General features: G+C 47.8%; 1 protein-coding gene across 1 annotated transcript in view; it reads right to left on the bottom strand.

Annotated features, from left to right (window-relative positions):
* LOC144668957 (AP-1 complex subunit mu-1-like) overlaps positions 1–18,281 on the bottom strand; it is a 39,359-nt gene that overhangs the window by 15,432 nt on the left and 5,646 nt on the right. Inside the window, 6 exon segments of the mRNA XM_078531462.1 lie at positions 376–408; positions 411–501; positions 2,416–2,563; positions 5,909–6,039; positions 10,068–10,135; positions 13,179–13,335. Of these exon segments, the coding sequence (XP_078387588.1) occupies positions 376–408; positions 411–501; positions 2,416–2,563; positions 5,909–6,039; positions 10,068–10,135; positions 13,179–13,335 (628 nt within the window).

Genomic DNA, 18,281 nt, shown 5'->3' with positions numbered 1-18,281 from the left:
CACGCAAAACACCAAAAACCACACAAATGAAGAGGTGTAAATGCCATCTATATAATGTCTTTTTCTGGCCTTGTGATGACCAGGAGAGAGGAAGATCAGCTGCCAAAACTGAGAATCTTCCAGTAAGTAGCCTCTAACTGACCTGTGGATCTACTGAGATCATTCCCACCAGCAAGTCCCTGAGCTCTAGCATTCAAGGAACAAGCTACATTTCTCTCAGCAAACACTCCTTCAAATGTAACCCTAGACTCAAAAGACTATCACACGAAGCAACTATTTCCTCTGATAGCACAGGCAGTAGAACTCTTTGTGTTATCTTATCAGGACATTGATTAGATAGTCACCAGACCGACAGGATGCTGCCAAGCTACTTACGCCCTGTTAGTTCGAAGAGGACCTTGTCGTTAGTCCCAGCCGAAGTTCCGGCATTCCTGAGAGAAAGACCCGTAGCTTCACACTGCCGACAATCTCGCTCTGCAGAACGTTCCCATTGGCACTGACCTAACCAAAGACAAGGAGAGGCGAGAGGGGTCACAGGGATAAAAGGCCATGGCCACCTCCTACCTCGCTGGGTTGTCACACGAGGCAATGATAACGGAGCTGTTATTAATCACCGGGCTTTGGAGAGGGTGCAGGAGAGATTTACTGCAATGGAGAGTAGGGGGTGAAGGATCGGAGTTATGTGGAGAAGCTGGGGTTAGCCTTCTCTGCTCGAAAGGAGAACAAGCGATTTGACAGAGCTGTTCGAAATCATGAAGGGTTTTACTGGAGTAAATAAGGAAAAGAGTTTCCAGTCACACAAAGGTCAGTGAACAGGGGGGGCGAAATTTAAGACGATTTGCAAAAGAACCAGAAGTGACAACAAAAAACATTTTCAAAACACAGCAAGTGGTTAGGACCCTGGAATGTGCTGCCTGAAATGGGCAGTGGAAACAGATTGAATAATGAACTTTCAAAAGGGATATGGATAAATACTTGAAGGGGAAACATGTGCAGGGCTATGGGGAAGAGCACGGGAGTGGGACTACCAAGGAGGTAGCAGCTGCACAATGGGCCAAATGGTCTCCTGCTGAATGGCATCATTCTATGAAAGCAATCAACCTGTCAATCAGTCTACAACACAAGGCAAGGAAAAATCCTAATGCTGGAGAGCTTTGGGAATGATCGATGGGAAACACATTTCCTCTTTCTCTCAAATAACGCATTCAAATAGCTACCTTTCCTTTGTGTGATATAATTGGTGGAAACAAGCCAAGGGACTGATAGGTTGGCTGAAGCTTTATGTGGGGAGGAGGCAGACTGTCACTATTACAACTCTCAATAAGCCATAGCAAGGATGTACTCAACGGCAAATCAGTTCGAGCCCTTCACCGGAGCTGAGCAGCACAGTCGCCATGTCCATCTCTGCCCCAGGAAAGACGTTCAGTTCTCAATCTTCCCAATGGTTTTTATGTTGTGTGGAAACCACACTTCCTGAGCCGAGGATGGGAATAGGTCTTTGAGAGAGTGGGGTTCCATTAGTCCCGAGTCTGCCCCAGATTTCCTGTCTGTAAATCTCTACTGGATATCCCGGGTGGATTCTCACTGGACTCAAGCCCATCCGCAGCCAGAAAACCAGTTAAAGCTACATTATACCACTTGGAAAAGCAGCAAGATTCCCTGGCTAGTATACTCAGCCGATTTCCTCTTTGCTGGCAAATCTCTCATTCAAGCCTCTGTCACTTTGGTATGGACTGAATGGCCTCCTTCTCTGCCATAATGACTCGATGGCTTCCAGACACCCAGCCGACCTCCCATTCCCCCAACCTCCACTTGCCCGTAACTCTGCTGCCCGTATCCCATCCACCACCATGTCCTGCTCACTTGTACTTCTGTCCTTCGCGGACTCACATCGGTTTCCAGTCACCCCGGAGTTTCACATTTAAAACTAGCTTGGGTGTAAATCTCTTCATGGCCCTACCCCTCACTGTCTCTGTAACCTCCTCAAACCCAACCGCCACCTCCCCCGACACCACACCCCAAACCCTGCGTTTCTCCAACTCATTGGCCATGCCTTCAGCTTCCTAGGCCCCACCCTCCCGGATTTCCTCCTCAAACTCCTTCGCCTCTCCAGCTCCAGTACCACCTTCCTTAAAAGGACCTCTCTGACCGACGTGGGTTAACTCTCCGAAAACCTCTCCCTTTGGCTTGTCCATCTTCAAGAAGAATTATGTCCCCGCGAAGCATGTTGAGAAATGTTCCTGTGCTAGAAACACTGAAATGCAGGTTGATATTGTCCTCACAGAACTGCACCCTCAAGGGTTCTTACAGAGAACTATACCCAAGTAACGGGCAGAATTTCAGCCTTCCTGGACTTGCCAGGTTAAGAGATTATGTGTGGAATGACAATCACTTACCTCAAAAAGCAATACTCACCAACACATTGACCCCTTCAATGACATCAATAAAGACCTCGTTCTTTTTGTACTTGATGCCCTCTGACCTCCAGGACACAGCATTAGTGACAGTGGCTGGCGGACGTGGGGCAGCTACTTCCAGTTTTTGCCCCTGCTGTGTGATATATCTGTCCAGTTGAAACAAAGGCAACCAGCTGTGAGTCAAGTCACCTTGCTCCCAGTCAGAACACAATGTACAAAGAAACAGACAGCTCAACCCCAATCCAACCCCCATCACCATGATTTCAAACCAAGGCTCTTGTTCGTTCACCTTTCCTTGCCTTGGTTGGACCAGTGCCATCCTTTGTTTCTTTATTATCCCATTCCTCTTTGCCTCGAGCCACCATCCCTGTCAATATTTTGTTCTCCTGTGGTCCCAACAACCCCGATTTTCCCTACCTCTCCACTTGCTTATAAACTGTGAAAAGTCTCTAAATCTGTCCACCTTAGGCCTGAAATAGAACCACCAACAGCTCACTTAATACAGACAGGATCCAAACTGGGATGGGACAGGAGATTTGAACCATGTTGGGATCTCCAAAATCAGCTCCGATGGGCGCCTAACAACCCTTCTCAGTGGCTCAGTGGAATGGGGCGGGGATGGTGGACAGAAAATAAAAGCCAGCCTGCGTTACTGCACTCTGTTGGGAAGTGGATGTTCCGCAAGGTTGGAATTAATTGCGCTGTGCTGTTGATGGGCATTCTCTGTACTCACAGAGAATAGACAATTGAGTGAAGAATAACAAGGCTCTTTTTAAAAATTATTCGCTCATGGGATGTGGGCTTCGCTGGCTAGGCCAGCATTTATTGCCCATACCTAGATGCCCTTGAGAAGGTGGTGGTGAGCTGCCTTCTTGAACCGCTGCAGTCTATGTGGTGTTGGTCCACCCACAGTGCTGTTAGGAAGGGAGTTCCAGGATTTTGACCCAGCGACAGTGAAGGAACGGCAATATATTTCCAAGTCAGGATGGTGAGTGGCTTGGAGGGGAACTTCCAGGTGGTGGTGTTCCCATGTATCTGCTGCCCTTGTCCTTCTAGATGGTAGTAATCATGGGTTTGGAAGGTGCTGTCTCAGTAGCCTTGGTGAGTTCCTGCAGTGCATCTTGTAGATGGTACACACACTGCTGCCACTGTCCCCATGGTTACATGTTGCACCATACTTTCTGCGGTTAGAAGCATGAGAGTTGACCTCATTGAAACATATAAAATTCTTAATGGGCTTGACAGGGTGGATGCTGAGCGACTGTTCCCCTGCCCCTGAGTCTAGAACTCAGTTTCAGGATAAGGGGTCAATCATTTCGGACTGAGAAGAGGAGAAATGTCTTCAGTCAGAGCGTTGTGAATCTTTGCAATTCTCTACTCCAGAGAGCTGTGGATGCTCAGTCATTGAGTATAGTCAAGATGGAGGTCAATAGATGTTTGGACACTAAGGGAATAAAGGCAGGAAAGTGGAGTTGAAGCTGAAGATCAGCCACGATCTTGCTGAATAGTCGAACAGGCTTGAAGAGCAAACTCCTGCTCCTACTTCTTGGCCAGGATTTTTAGGATGGCGAGGTGTCCCTTCCTGTCATCCGAAGAGTAGATGGAGAACACATCCCTGCCAATACTGCCTGCCTCACAGCCACTTAGCACCCAACAAGCAACCTGCAGGGGCTGGACCTTTTGGGGAGAAAGCGGGAGAATGGGGTTGAGAAACTTATCAGCCATGCTTGAATGGCGGAGCAGACTCGATGGGCCGAATGGCCTAATTTCTGCTCCTATGTCTTATGGTGAGGGCACCCGATGTCGAAAGGAGGTGTCTCCACCACCCACCCGCGCACCCCCCGCCCCCCCCTCCCCCCACCCCGCCCACCACTTCCTGCCCAAGGCCTGAGCAGAGTTACTCAATGGGCTTTCCCCTGCCCCTGACCTCCTCCTGCCAGCCTGAAAAATGAGGCTGGGCAGGAGACGGCCCTCCAGTGGTCAATAATAGGCCACTTAAGGGCCTCAATTGGAGCAAGGGCAGGCCAGCTTAAGCCTCAACTACCCAAGCATAAAACTGTGGAGAGGTCAGGTAGGTGTGAGCCTGGTGGGAAGGCCATCAGAGAAATTTTACAGCCACCACCCCACCCACCGATGGCCTACAATTCCAGTGGTGGGGGAATGTTAGATTCTGCCCCTTATTTTCTAATGCTAGTCAGCGCATTTGGTAAAGGAGGGGAAACAAATGGGATCGGAGAAAGAGGAAAAGGAAATAAACAACACAACCCCACTCTGCTGGCTGGAGCCAGACTAGGCCGGCAATGACGATGGACATTACTTCTGGTGTCAAAGATGAAGGAGGGGTACTCACAACCTGGTCTGGCATCCCAGACCACTGCTCATTCCAGGTCTGGGGCCAGGGGTCAAAGCTCCGATCCCTGCGGAGCTCAGAGTTCCAAGTGGACACAGCTTTGGCAGGGTGAGGCCCTTTGCTTGCTCACTGCAGTGACTAGGGCAGGATGTTCAGCCTTATGGATTAGAGAGAATGAGCGCAATTAACCTGTGCAAGCCATGGCTGATGGTTGGGGAGGGGAAGTTGGGGTGAGCAGAGATGGGAAATGAGGGGCTGGAGAAAGAGGGAGGTGAATTTACTCTACATTGTATCTCACAAAAAAAATCTCCTCATTGAATGCAGCAGTTTAACATTCCAACTCAGCACTGCATTCAAAACATACTCACCTGAGATTGCGAAACCATCGGCTAAAAATTCGAAAGAGAAACAGAAAATGCTGGAAAAACTCAGCAGGTCTGACAGCATCTGTGAAGAGAGAAACAGAGTTAATGTTTCGAGTCCGTATGACTCTTCTTCAATCTGAAGAAGGGTCATATGGACTCAAAACGTTAACTCTGTGTCTCTCTCCACAGACGCTGTCAGGCCTGCTGAGTTTTTCCAGCATTTTCTGTTTCTCTTTCAGATTTCCAGCATCCGCAGTATTTTGCTTTTACCTTGGCTAAAAATTAGAGCTGGACCTTTCAAGAATGAAATTAGGAAACGTTTCTTCATGCGAAAGGTGGAAGGAGTTTGGAACTCCTTGGATGTTAGACAGGTTTAAGTTACTATTAATTTAGATTAATTTTAGAACTAAGACTGGTAGGTTTTTGTTAGCCAGGTTTATGGAGTTAGGTCACAGATCATCCAAGATTTCAATGAACAGCAGAAAAGGCTCGAGGGGCTGAATGGCCTCCTCTTGTTCCTAAGTGAGAGAGGGTATTTCTGTATTGTGTTCCAGAAGGCACACACAAATATTGACAACAGGCGAAGACCCCTCCCTGCTTCATCCAACCAGCTCTCATGATGCTGCCCAACCCTCAACCCACCCCCCGCCTCCCACAACCCAGATGACCTCCTGCCTGGTGTTAATATTTGGGGGATCCCTGCACAGTGACTGACACTAGGCCATTTCTCTTGGGCTGACGAGCGCCCTGAGGAAGGATGAGTCGCGGACACTCACTCCTGCAGGATTTTACTATCTGTGGTCTGCGGGAAACCAAAGTCCATCACTTCGTCCAGGAGCTCGTAAACAATCACAAAGTTGTCCCGAATGCTCTCCTCCTCCAGCTCCTTAAAGTATTCGGTGAAGACCTGGGAAGGGTACAGGTGTCAGCCATTAGCCATTATAAGTTTAAGTATAATGAATGATGATTTTGAGGCCTTTCCCTACTCCCACCCTGCAATGTCTGCTCTGTAAGATGCTGATTCTTGGGATATACCTCAAAGAGCGCCAGCAGCGCTCTAATATCTTATGCAAATGCCAATCTGGACAGTGAGAGACAACAGGCCAAGGCGAGGTAAACAGAATGGCTAAAGCCAACCTCCCCCAATGCCCATGCACTTTGTATTCCAAGTCCAATGGCTGTGCTCAGGCGTAAATAGCCCCTGCTGATTCTTCCCTTCCTCTCTTTAGCCCGTGGTGATTGTTGAGAGTCCCAACTCCAATCAGCTACCTCAGCAGAGACTGTGGGATCTTCCTGATGTGCCAGGCTCATTCGCATCATTGGGTAGTATGTTGCCAACTAAGAAATCATTTGTGCCATGGTGTCAGGGTTGCTACTTAGCAGCCAGTGCCACCTTCTAATCGAACTAATTGGATGAGTGAAGGTGGGAAGGGGCCTGGGGGGTGATGGGCTCTGCTACTTAGCAACAAGATGTGTTCATTTTTGACAGCAACTTTGAGGAGGTTGGTGATTTTATTCAACCATTCAGCTCTCAAACGTGCAATCTCAATCTTGTGTGATCTTGCTGCATTTAGACATGGACTGTTTCAGTATGTGAGGAGTTGCGAATGGTGCTGAACATTGTGCAATCATCAGCGAACATCCCCACTCCTGACCTTATGTTAGAAGGAAGGTCATTGATGAAGCAGCTGAAGATGGTTGGGCCTAGGACACTACCCTGAGGAACTCCTGCAGTCATGTCCTGGAGCTGAGATGATTGACCTCCAACAACCACAATCATCTTCCTTTGTGCTAGGTATGACTCCAACCAGCAAAGAGTTTTCCCCCTGATTCCCATTGACTCCAGTTTTGCTAGGGCTCCTTGATGCCACACTCGGTCAAATGCTGTCTTGATGTCAAGGGCAGTCACTCTCACCTCAGATCTGGAGTTCAGCTCTTTTGTCCATGTTTGAACCAAGGCTGTAATAAGGTCAGGAGCTGAGTGGCCCTGGCAGAACCCAAACTGGGTGTCAGAGAGCAGATAATTGATAAGCAAATGCTGCTTGATAGCAGTGTTGATGACCCCTTCCATCACTTTACTGCTGATCGAGAGTAGACTGACGGGGTGGTAATTGGTCAGGTTGGATTTGTCCTGCTTTTTGTGTACAGGACTTACCTGGGCAATTTTCCACATAGCCGGGTAGATGCCAGTGTTGTAGCTGCACTGGAACAGCTTGGCTAGGGGCGCGGCAAGTTCTGGAGCACAAGTCTTCAGTACTATTGCAGTAATATTGTCAGGGCCCATAGCCTTTGCAGTATCCAGTGCCTTCAGCTGTTTCTTGATATCAAGTGGAGTGAAACAAATTGGCTGAAGACTGACATCTGTGATGCTGGGGACCTCCGGAGGAGGCCGAGATGGATCATCCACTCGGCATTTTTGGCTGAATATTGTAGCAAATGCTTCAGCCTTATTTTTTGCACTGATGTGCTGGGCTCCTCCATCATTGAGGATGGGGATATTTGTGGAGCCTCCTCCAGTGAGTTGTTTAATTGCCCACCACCATTCATGGCTGGATGTAGCAGGACTGCAGAACTTAGCTCTGATTCGTTGGTTGTGGAATCACTTAGCTCTATCACTTGCTGCTTACGCTGTTTGGCATGCAAATCATCCTGTGCTGTAGCTTCACCAGGTTGACACCTCATTTTTTTTTAGGTATGCCTGGTGCTGCTCCTGGCATGCCCTCCTGCACTCTTCATTGAACCAGTGTTGATCCCCTGGCTTGGTGGTAATGGTAGAGTGGGGGATATGCCAGGCCATGAGGTTACAGATTGTGGTTGAGTACAATTCTGCTACTGCTGATGGTCCACAGCACCTCATGGTTGCCCAGACTGGAGTTGCTATATCTGTTCAAAATCTATCCCATTTAGCATGGTGGTAGTGCCACACAACATGGTGGAGGATATCCTTAACATGAAGACGGGACTTCATCTCCACAAGGACTGCGGGGTGGTCGCTCCTACCCATACTGTCATGGACAGATGCATCTGCAGTAGACAGGTTGGTGAGGATGAGGTCAAGTATGTTTTTCCCTCTTGTTAGCTCCCTCACCACCTGTCGTAGACCCAGTCTAGCAGCTATGTCCTTTAGGACTTGACCAGCTCAGTCAGTAGTGTGCTACTGAGCCACTCTTGGTGATGGACATTGAAGTCCCCCACCCAGTGTACATTCTGCGCCCTTGCCACCCTCAGTGCTTTCTCCAAGTGATGTTCAACATGGAGGAGCAATGATTCATCAGCTGAGGGAGGGCGGTATGTGGTAATCAGCATGAGGTTTCCTTGCCCATGTTTGACCTGATGCCATGAGACTTCATGGGTCCAGAGTCAATGTTGAGGACTCCCAGGGAACTCCCTCACAACTGTATCCCACTGTGCCAACACCTCTGCTGGGCCTGTCCTGTCGGTGGGACAGGACATACCAGGAATGGTGATGATGGTGTCTGGGACATTGTCTGCAAGGTATGATTCTGTGAGTATGACTATGTCAGGCTATCACTTGACTAGTCTGTGAGACAGCTCTCCCAATTTTGGCACAAGCCTCCAGATGTTAGTAAGGAGGACTTTGCAGGGTTGACAGAGCTGAGGTTGTCGTTTCTGGTGCCTAGGTAGATGCCAGGTGGTCCAACCAGTTTCATTCCTTTGAGACTTTTAGCAGTTTGATACAACTGAGTGGCCTCCTAGGCCATTTCAGAGTCAACCACATTGCTGTGGATCTGAAGTAACATGTAGGCCAGACCGAGTAAGGGAGACAGATTTCCTTCCCTAAAGGACATTAGTGAACCAGATGGGCTTTCATGACAATGGTTTCATGGTCATCATTAGACTTTTAATTCCAGATTTTTATTGAAATCAAATTTCACCATTCGCCAGGGTGGGATTAGAACCCAGGTCCCCAGAGCATTACCCTGGGTCTCTGAAATACTAGTCCAGTGACAATATCACTACACCATTGCCTCCCCCTAAATGGTCACCATTAGTGAGACTGCCTTTACATTCCATATTAATTAAGTGAATTTAAATTCCACCAGCTGCTGATGTCCCCAAAGCATTAGCCTGAGCCTCTGCATTACTAGTCCAGTGACGTTACCATGACACCACCTGTCTCCAAACAACCTGTCTGCGATCTACTGTCACAGCTCAGGCCCTTAGCCCATGGCTCTGATACTGAGCTAACAGTGCAGAATTCAGGTTGGGAGTTCAAATCTCACCGTGAACTCGATGGGCTGAATGGCCTCTTGCCATGCCATCATGCCTCATTGTGTGAGGGGATTCAGGAGGAAATTCTTTACCAAAAATAAAGAGTAAGGAGAATGTGAAAACACAAAGGGAAATTGAGCCAAATAACAGACACATTTAAGGGGAAGCTAGATAAACACACAAGAGAGAAAGGAATAGAAGGAAGGGTCAGGTGAGATGAAGGAGAGTGGGAGGAGATTTGTATGAAGCATAAAATACTGGCATAAGCCAGTTGGGCCAAATGGCCTGCTTTAGTGCAGTCAATGTAATTAATCCAGGAATTTGACATTGGGGATTTGGGCAGGAGAAGGTTCACTCGTGCCTTTCAGGGTATCGTACCTCCCACTTCTATCCCGTCTGGCCAACATGTGACTGTAGATTGTAGTTCCACACTCATGGTTGACTCTTTAGACTTTGTTACAACTAGGTAATGTCCAATGATACCAGGATTCCCATTCACTAGCCATCATGTGGGGAGTGTTTCACATGGAGACAGTCGTGCTGGTTGACACTCACTACCCTGACCCCATCGTGTAGAATAGCAACTTGATGTGGGACTTGAGCTCAGAGCCTCTGGCTCAGAGGCCGGGACACTACCCACTGCACCACAAGACCTCCATGGATCCCTTATACCATGATTTAAATATAAAGCGAGGTCTTTACCTGTATGATTTTGTATAAGAATGCATAGACAAGGGAGGCATTTGCATTTTTTGTTGTAGTTGCAACCACTGACCGCTAGGTTAAGCATAAAAAACACTTCGTCATAATCAATGTATCACATCTTTACACTTTCAATTGACCTACCTCTCTCTTAAATCTCCTCTCCCAATGCTTTGCACTGATTTGGTTTAGCGGGTGCTAATTGGTCTTTGGTTCTGATACCTTAGATCTTTTAAAAAATTTCTTTAATAGGATGTGGGCGTCACTAGCTAGGCCAGCATTTGTTGCCCATCCCTAATTGCCCTTGAGAAGGTGTGGTGAGCTGCCTTCTTGAACCGCTGCAGTCCATGTGGTGTAGGTACACCCACAGTGCTATTAGGGAGGGAGTTCCAGGATTTTGACCCAGTGACAGTGAAAGAACGGCGATATATTTCCATGTCAGGATGGTGAGTGGCTTGAATTTGCAGGTGGTGGTGTTCCTACGCGTCTGTTGACCTTCTCCTTCTAGATGGAATCAGGGGCAGGAATGCCAGAAGATTCTCTCCCTAACCCAGGATATTTGGAGTTAGGATATAGATCAGCCATGAACTCATTGAATGTCAGAACAGGCTCGATGGGCTGAAAGGCCTATTCCTGTACTTTTTGGGTGTGAGCTAATGTGGAAAGGTGACAGGCTGCTTACCATGAATTTTGGCCACCTTAAAGAGGGGTATACTAACATTGCAAATAGTTCAGCGACGGTTCACTAGGCTGGGTCAAGAAAACAAGAAATTGTAATATTTTTCTCCTGTTAATAACCCTGTCATATTTCTTATGTGCTGGAAGACAGGCTGTTGGAGGTGTAAATATGGTAATTGGACTAAGAGCCAGAGTGACTGCAAGAGTCTAAAGCCAATAGTAAGAAGTGGTCTTGATGTGTTCATGAACCCTTCAATCAGTTTTACATAAAACAATAACAGGAATAGTTTCGAACTGAGTTGTTTTAGTTCAAAGGAGGATATATGCAGCTTGTAAAAAGGTGTAAGTAAATAAGGTAAAGACAGGGTAAGTTTACTTTTTTTTAAATCTAAGAGCTAAAGAAGAGTCTAATCAAGTCTGGGAAGAAAGCATTTCTAAAGAGACTGGTTGAAACAATAGAGAGATCAAAAGGAAGGAACGCATTTAAGGAAATACTGCAGCCTATGTGAGGGGGTAGCTGGTCAGATCTCCCAGGAGACAGCAGGGTAGCTGGTCAGATCTCCCAGGAGACAGCAGAGTAGCTGGTCAGATCTCCCAGGAGACAGCAGAGTAGCTGGTCAGATCTCCCAGGAGACAGCAGGGTAGCTGGTCAGATCTCCCAGGAGACAGCAGGGTAGCTGGTCAGATCTCCCAGAAGACAGCAGAGTAGCTGGTCAGATCTCCCAGGAGACAGCAGGGTAGCTGGTCAGATCTCCCAGAAGACAGCAGAGTAGCTGGTCAGATCTCCCAGGAGACAGCAGGGTAGCTGGTCAGATCTCCCAGAAGACAGCAGAGTAGCTGGTCAGATCTCCCAGGAGACAGCAGGGTAGCTGGTCAGATCTCCCAGGAGACAGTGTGAACAAGGTCAGACCTGAAGAACCAGTTGCTGTCAGCCTCAGAGGACACCCGAAGGAAAAATGGCACTGTGTGATAAAAATGACGGGAATTCTATAGATTTTGAAATCTATAAGGATAGCTGCTGAACAGAAAAGGGAAAGGTTAGCTCTGAGAGTAGTTAAGATCTTGTGGAACAAAAACAGGAACAGAAATAGCTGGAAAAACTCAGCAGGTCTGGCAGCATCGGCGGAGAAGAGCACAGTTGACGTTTCGAGTCCTCATGACCCTTCAACAGAAAAAATCTGTCCAATCTGTTGAAGGGTCATGAGGACTCGAAACGTCAACTGTGCTCTTCTCCGCCGATGCTGCCAGGCCTGCTGAGCTTTTCCGGGTATTTCTGTTTCTGTTTTTGTTTTGGATTTCCAGCATCCGCAGTTTTTTGCTTTTATTATTAAGATCTTGTGGAGCTGTTTTAAAGTACTGTTTACTGTGTAAAGCCAATCCTGTGTTTAAATGTAATTGTAACTGGGGTTTGGGCAGCTTGGAATTTACCATCAGCCGTGCCATAACGGCTGATTCCTGGGATGAAGGAGTTTGTCTTATGAGGAATGGTTGAGCAGATTGCTCCCATGCTTGGTGGAGTTTAGAAGAATGAGAGGTGATCTTATTGAAACGTATCAGATCCTGAGGGGGCTTGACTGAATAGATGCTGAGAGGATGTTTCCCCTCGTGGGAGAATCTAAGAACTCAGGGACACAGTTTCAAAATAAGGGGTCTCCCATATAAGACGGAGATGAGGGGGAATTTCTTCTCTCCGCCAGAGAGGAGCGGCGGTTGAGTTGGACAGATTTTTGATCGACAAGGGAGTCAGGGTTATGGGGGTGGCGCAGGGAGTTAAGGCCACAATCAGATCAGCCACGATCTTCTCGAATGATGGAACCTGGTCAAGGGGTTGAATGACCTACTCCTGCTCTTAATTCTTGTGTTATGAGCCAGATTTTGATGTGTTCGTAGAAGGGACAAGTGCAAAGGTCTTTACTGAGCAACAACGTGGAATATTTATAGTTGGATCAGCCCAGACCCCTAACAGGCTCAGATTACACGGTCATAGTTCCTGCAGTGCAGATTCGCTCCTTCTCACCCTGGCCCATCCAGACATTCGCTTGCTCACACCAGTGTGGCTGACTGGACGATGATCGAGGGCAGAAAGTTGGAGGAGACTTGTCTCTTTGGCATGTGAGTTGTCACAGTGTAGTTGCACAATTTTGTCACAAGGTGATGGTGAGGAAAGACTTTGTGAAGTCTCTCTGGGAGGAGAGTGCAAGCGCCAGAGGGAGGAAGGGAGGGCACGCACAACTAACCATGGCGACAGCTTAGTCAAATGACTAGCAATTAAAGAAGGAGTGGCAAAGCCAGAAGAACTGATCTAGCATTCCAGCCCACAATTAACCTGCATGTTGGAACAACCTGTGAATCTATTATCACTCTGGTTCCAGACAATTCCAAGTACTTATACGCCATTCGGTGCAGACATTCTCTAGACTATAGAAAGGATACGGTACAGGTTGCTGTGTTTAATCCACAAGAAATGAACTTTGCCATGTGTCAGCAGTGGAGACAGTGCCCCTTCATCTTCTTTCTGTGTTAGAATCGGAATGAAGTGCTCAATTTCCGACATGTTCACATCGCCTTTGTAGTTCCGACATATCAGGAGCTGTCCCAGTGGAGAGTTTAAAGAAAGATAAGGATTAAAGGTTATTAGACTTCCCACAACTAGAGACACACAAGTCAGACAAAGCACATACTTACATCTGTTAGTTGTTAGGATAAAGCCAGAGGCTTCAGCTTGAGGGGCACCACTTCACAACAAGTATGGCTGACCAGGACACTCTCCCACTCTTACCACATGCCATTGGCGTGTGTTGGAAGGATTTACAAGTTGATAATCAACCTGTTTGGCCCTGTTGTGAATGCATCTTCTTTGGCCATCAAGAGGCAAGGACGCTACCCACTGCGCCACGAGACCTTCTAAAGGGTATGGTCCTCAACTTTTCTTTTCCTCTCTTGGCTGCCCTCTCGGGTGGATGTACAAGATCTTATGACACTAAAAAGAGCAGTGCAGTTCTCACCTGTGCCCTGGCCACAATTTATCCCCTCACCTGACATCACCAAAACAGATGATCTGGTCATTATTTGTTTGCAGGAGCTTGCTGTGCACAAATTGGTTTCTGCAATTTCTACAATTACACAGATTAGCACAGCATGGAAGTAGGCCATTTGGCCCAACAGGTCTCCACTGGCTCTTTTGAAGAGCATTCCAATTAATCCCACATCTTCCCCCAGCTCTTCCATCACTACTAACACAGTCCTAAAGGCCAGTGTGCAGCAACTGAATTATCATGCTCAATGTATCAGTAAACCAACAGCAGTTCTGAACTTACGGAAGGATCTCTAAGCCTCGCAACGGAACCAGGCTGCAAACCAACATCTGGGCTCCCTCTCCACATCTGGCCAGCACTCCACCTAGTGACAGATGTTACCATCACATCATGAAGAAAGAGACCCATGACCAACTGCTCAGGGCAACAAGGGGTGGGCAATAAACTGTGGTCTTTGACTGTGACACCCACAACCTGAGAGAATGTTTACATCCCTCCACCACTCTGCCCCGCAGTCCAGAGATTTATGTTTGCAGCAACTTTGTAAACAAAACTAAAAACAGAAAACACAGCAGCCAATGAAAAGTTTGGTCAATATTTAGCCATCTTCGCCTCCTGCTTGGTTTCCCCCATCCATTCCCCATTTTGGGAGCAGTTTGTCTTTCTGACACCTTTCCAATTAGGCATCTTGAGGCGATCGTCCCGTTTGGTTCAACATCATCACATCCATTTCCCCGCTTCATTCTTAAACAATCACACTCACAGGCTTACAAACCCACCCTCTTTGCACCAAGAGCTACAAGACCCAACTCTTGCACTTTTTTTTCCTCCTTTCATTCAGGCATGCCTAACCTGTAGGCCTCGCTTCAACTCCCGTCTCACCCCTTCCAAAGGCCTGGGAAATCAGCCCTTACATACAAAGGATTACATAGAGCCTGAAACAGGCCATTTGGCCCAACCAGTCCATGCTGGCATTTGTACAAAATACTGTGGATGCTGGAGGAGAGCGGAAAGAAAAACAGGGAGTGCTGGAGAAGCTCAGCAGGTCTGGCAGAAGCTGTGGCGCAAGAAACAGAGTTAACGTATCAAGTCCAATGTGACTCTCCTTCGCAACTGGCTTCTATGCTCCGCCTGAGCCTCCTCCCATCTCTTCCTCATCTAAATCTACCCTCTGTTCCCTCCTCTCTCCTTTGCTTGTCTCACTTCCCTTTAAATGCATTGATACTAGTCACTTCAACCACTCCCTGTTGTAGCACTTGGAACACAAGCAGCTCAGTCCTATTTCTACTTATGCTTCTGAATGATTGGTTTGTCCAGTTGGCATTTTGTCGACCTCGGTGTTTGGAGTGGGCTACTTCCTCATTGGTGAATAAATCCTAAATTTAAACAATAGAATCCGCTACGGTGACCAACTCTGGTTGGACTTACCCTGGAGGTTATATCGTAGGGCCTCCTGTCTCAAAGCACCCCGCCCCACACCCCCGCACCATTGGTCCATCCTCATAACGCTCCACTTCCCACAACCAATGAGAATGGGAACAGACCCTGGCATCCAATTGAATGATTCTTCATTGTTAGTGAAATTGTCTTTGGGCCCAGTTCTCCTATTTTTACAATGAGTAAATGAAAGTGTTCGAACAAAGTGAAACAAAATGTGGTTTCTTTTTTGAGAACACTCTTTATGATTTTTCTCCCAGGTTTTTTTTTGCTCTCAGAAGTGTCCCGGAGATTAACCTGCAATCCTTGGAGAGTCCAGGGCAACCCCCGGATGGAGAGTCTGTGAGCGTTTCCCTTCTCTTAATTCCAGCACGCGCAATCTGATTTTTAATCTTCGCACACCGATTATTTTAAAGACTGAAAAGTTATTCAGGTGGCAAACCAAATACGTTGCGGGAGAGACAGCTGCCATGGGAGGCAGCGCTTGCTGCCAGTGCAGTGCATGCACAGTTGTACTGACAGAATCACACAGTGCAGAAGAGGCCCTTCGGCCCATCGAGTCTGCACCAACACGTGAGAAACACCTGACCTACCTACCTAATCCCATTTACCAGCACTTGGCCCATAGCCTTGAATGTTATGAGGTGCCAAGTGCTCATCCAGGTACTTTTTAAAGGATGTGAGGCAACCTGCCTCCACCACCCTCCCAGGCAGCGCATTCCAGACCCTCACCACCCTCTGGGTAAAAAAGGTTTTCCTCACATCCCCCCTAAACCTCCTGCCCCTCACCTTGAACTTGTGTCCCCTCGTGACTGACCCTTCAACTAAGGGGAACAGCTGCTCCCTATCCACCCTGTCCATGCCCCTCATAATCTTGTACACCTCGATCAGGTCGCCCCTCAGTCTTCTCTGCTCCAACGAAAACAACCCAAGTCTATCCCACCTCTCTTCATAACTTAAATGTTTCATCCCAGGAAACATCCTGGTGAATCTCCTCTGCACCCCCTCCAGTGCAATCACATCCTTCCTATAATGTGGCGACCAGAACTGCACACAGTACTGCAGCTGTGGCCTCACCAAGGTTCTATACAACTCCAACATGATCTCCCTACTTTTGTAATCTATGCCTCAATTGATAAAGGCAAGTGTCCCATATGCCTTTTTCACCACCCCACTATCATGCCCCTCTGCCTTCAGAGATCTATGGACACACACGCCAAGGTCCCTTTGTTCCTCAGAACTTCCTAGTGTCATGCTGTTCATTGAATACTTTCTTGTCAAATTACTCCTTCCAAAGTGAATCACCTCACACTTTTCAGGGTTAAATTCCATCTGCCACTTATCTGCCCATTTGACCATCCCGTCTATATCTTCCTGTAGCCCAAGACACTCAACCTCACTGTTAACCACCCGGCCAATCTTTGTGTCATCCATAAACTTACTAATCCTACCCCCCATATAGTCATCACTGTCGTTTATATAAATTAACAATAATAGGGGATCCAGCACAGATCCCAGTGATATGCCAATGGACACTGGCTTCCAGTCACTAAAGCATCCTTCTGTCATCACCCTCTGCCTCCTACAACTAAGCCAATTTTGAATCCACCTTATCAAATTACCCTGTATACCAAGTGCATTTGCCTTCTTTATAAGTCTCCCATATGGGGCCTTGTCAAAGGCTTTGCTGAAATCCATATAAACTACATCAACTCCACTACCCTCATCTACACACCTGGTCACTTCCTCAAAAAATCCAATCAAATTTGTTAGGCATGACCTCCCTCTGACAAAGCCATGCTGACTATCCCTGATCAAACCTTGCCTCTCCAAGTGGAAATAGATTCTCTCCTTCAGAATTTTCTCCAATAGTTTCCCTACCACTGGAGTGAGACTCACTGGCCTGTAGTTCCCTGGCTTATCTCTACAACCCTTCTTAAATAGCGGAACCACATTGGCTGTTCTTAGGTCCTCTGACACCTCCCCTCCGTGGGCAGAGGCGTGACATCATTGCGAGCGACGGGCTCCATTTTCTGGTGATGTCTGTGGGGGGAAGGGGGTAGAGATGGTGGTGTAGTGGTAATGTCACTGGACTAGTAATCCATAGGCCCAGGCTAATGTTCTGGGGACAAGGGTTCAGAGCAGCTGGTGGAAGTAGAATTCAAACAATAATCTGGGATTGAAAGCTGGTTTTGGTAACAGTGACCACGGGCAGTGATTTTCACTCAGCAGGCCGACACGCACCCTGCCCGACCGAGCGTGAAATGGCGCGGGTTGACATCACCAAACACGCAGCCACACGATAGTTCGGTCGGCAGGCGCGCGCTGGAGCCAACAGCGCGCCCTCCGACAATTAAAAGGCCTGTTAAGGCCATTAAGTTATCAATTGTCCTTCGTTTTTCACTGCCTGTTCAACCGAATGGTGGGCGGGCAGGTCAAGCGGCCTTTGCATTATTTTGGAAACCCCATCCACAGGCGGGGTGAGCTTTCCAAACCCAAATACCAAATGAAACAAAAGCTTTAATTTTTTTAAAATTAAAAACATGTCCCTGAGTCACATGACATGGACATGTTTTCTTAACATTTTCCTGTTGTTTAATACTTTTTTTCACCATACTCTTCATCTCCCTGAGGCAGCTCTGTGCCTCAGGGAGGTTACTCAGCGCTCGTTCGCGTGTATGCGCTTTGCGCTCGGTCTGCTTGCCCTCTTCCCCCCGACTGTCTGCACTGACGGCGCTGAGCGCTGCCGCTCGTGTATCATGCTGGGTGTGATTGGCCCGGCCAGCATGAAATCGCGGTGCGCTGTTGACCGTGGGAGGTGGTCAGCTTCCCGACTGCCCGCCCCCGCCGATCCCGCGCACCGAGAGCAAAATTCTGTCCCATGAAGCAATTGGCAATTGTCGTAAAAAACCCATCTGGCTCACTCATGCCCCTTTAGGGGAGGAAATCTGCCATCCTTGCCTGGTCTGGCCTACCAGCGCCACAGCAGCTTGGTTGACTCTTAACTGCCCTCAGAAATGGTGTGGCAAGCCACTCAGTTCAAGGGCAATTAGGAATGGGCAAC

Source organism: Cetorhinus maximus, chromosome 28, assembly GCF_964194155.1.
Source record: "Cetorhinus maximus chromosome 28, sCetMax3.hap1.1, whole genome shotgun sequence".
NCBI classification, from domain to species: Eukaryota; Metazoa; Chordata; class Chondrichthyes; order Lamniformes; family Cetorhinidae; genus Cetorhinus; species Cetorhinus maximus.
Note: the sequence above shows the minus strand (reverse complement) of the source record. Positions and strands in the feature narration are given on the sequence as shown.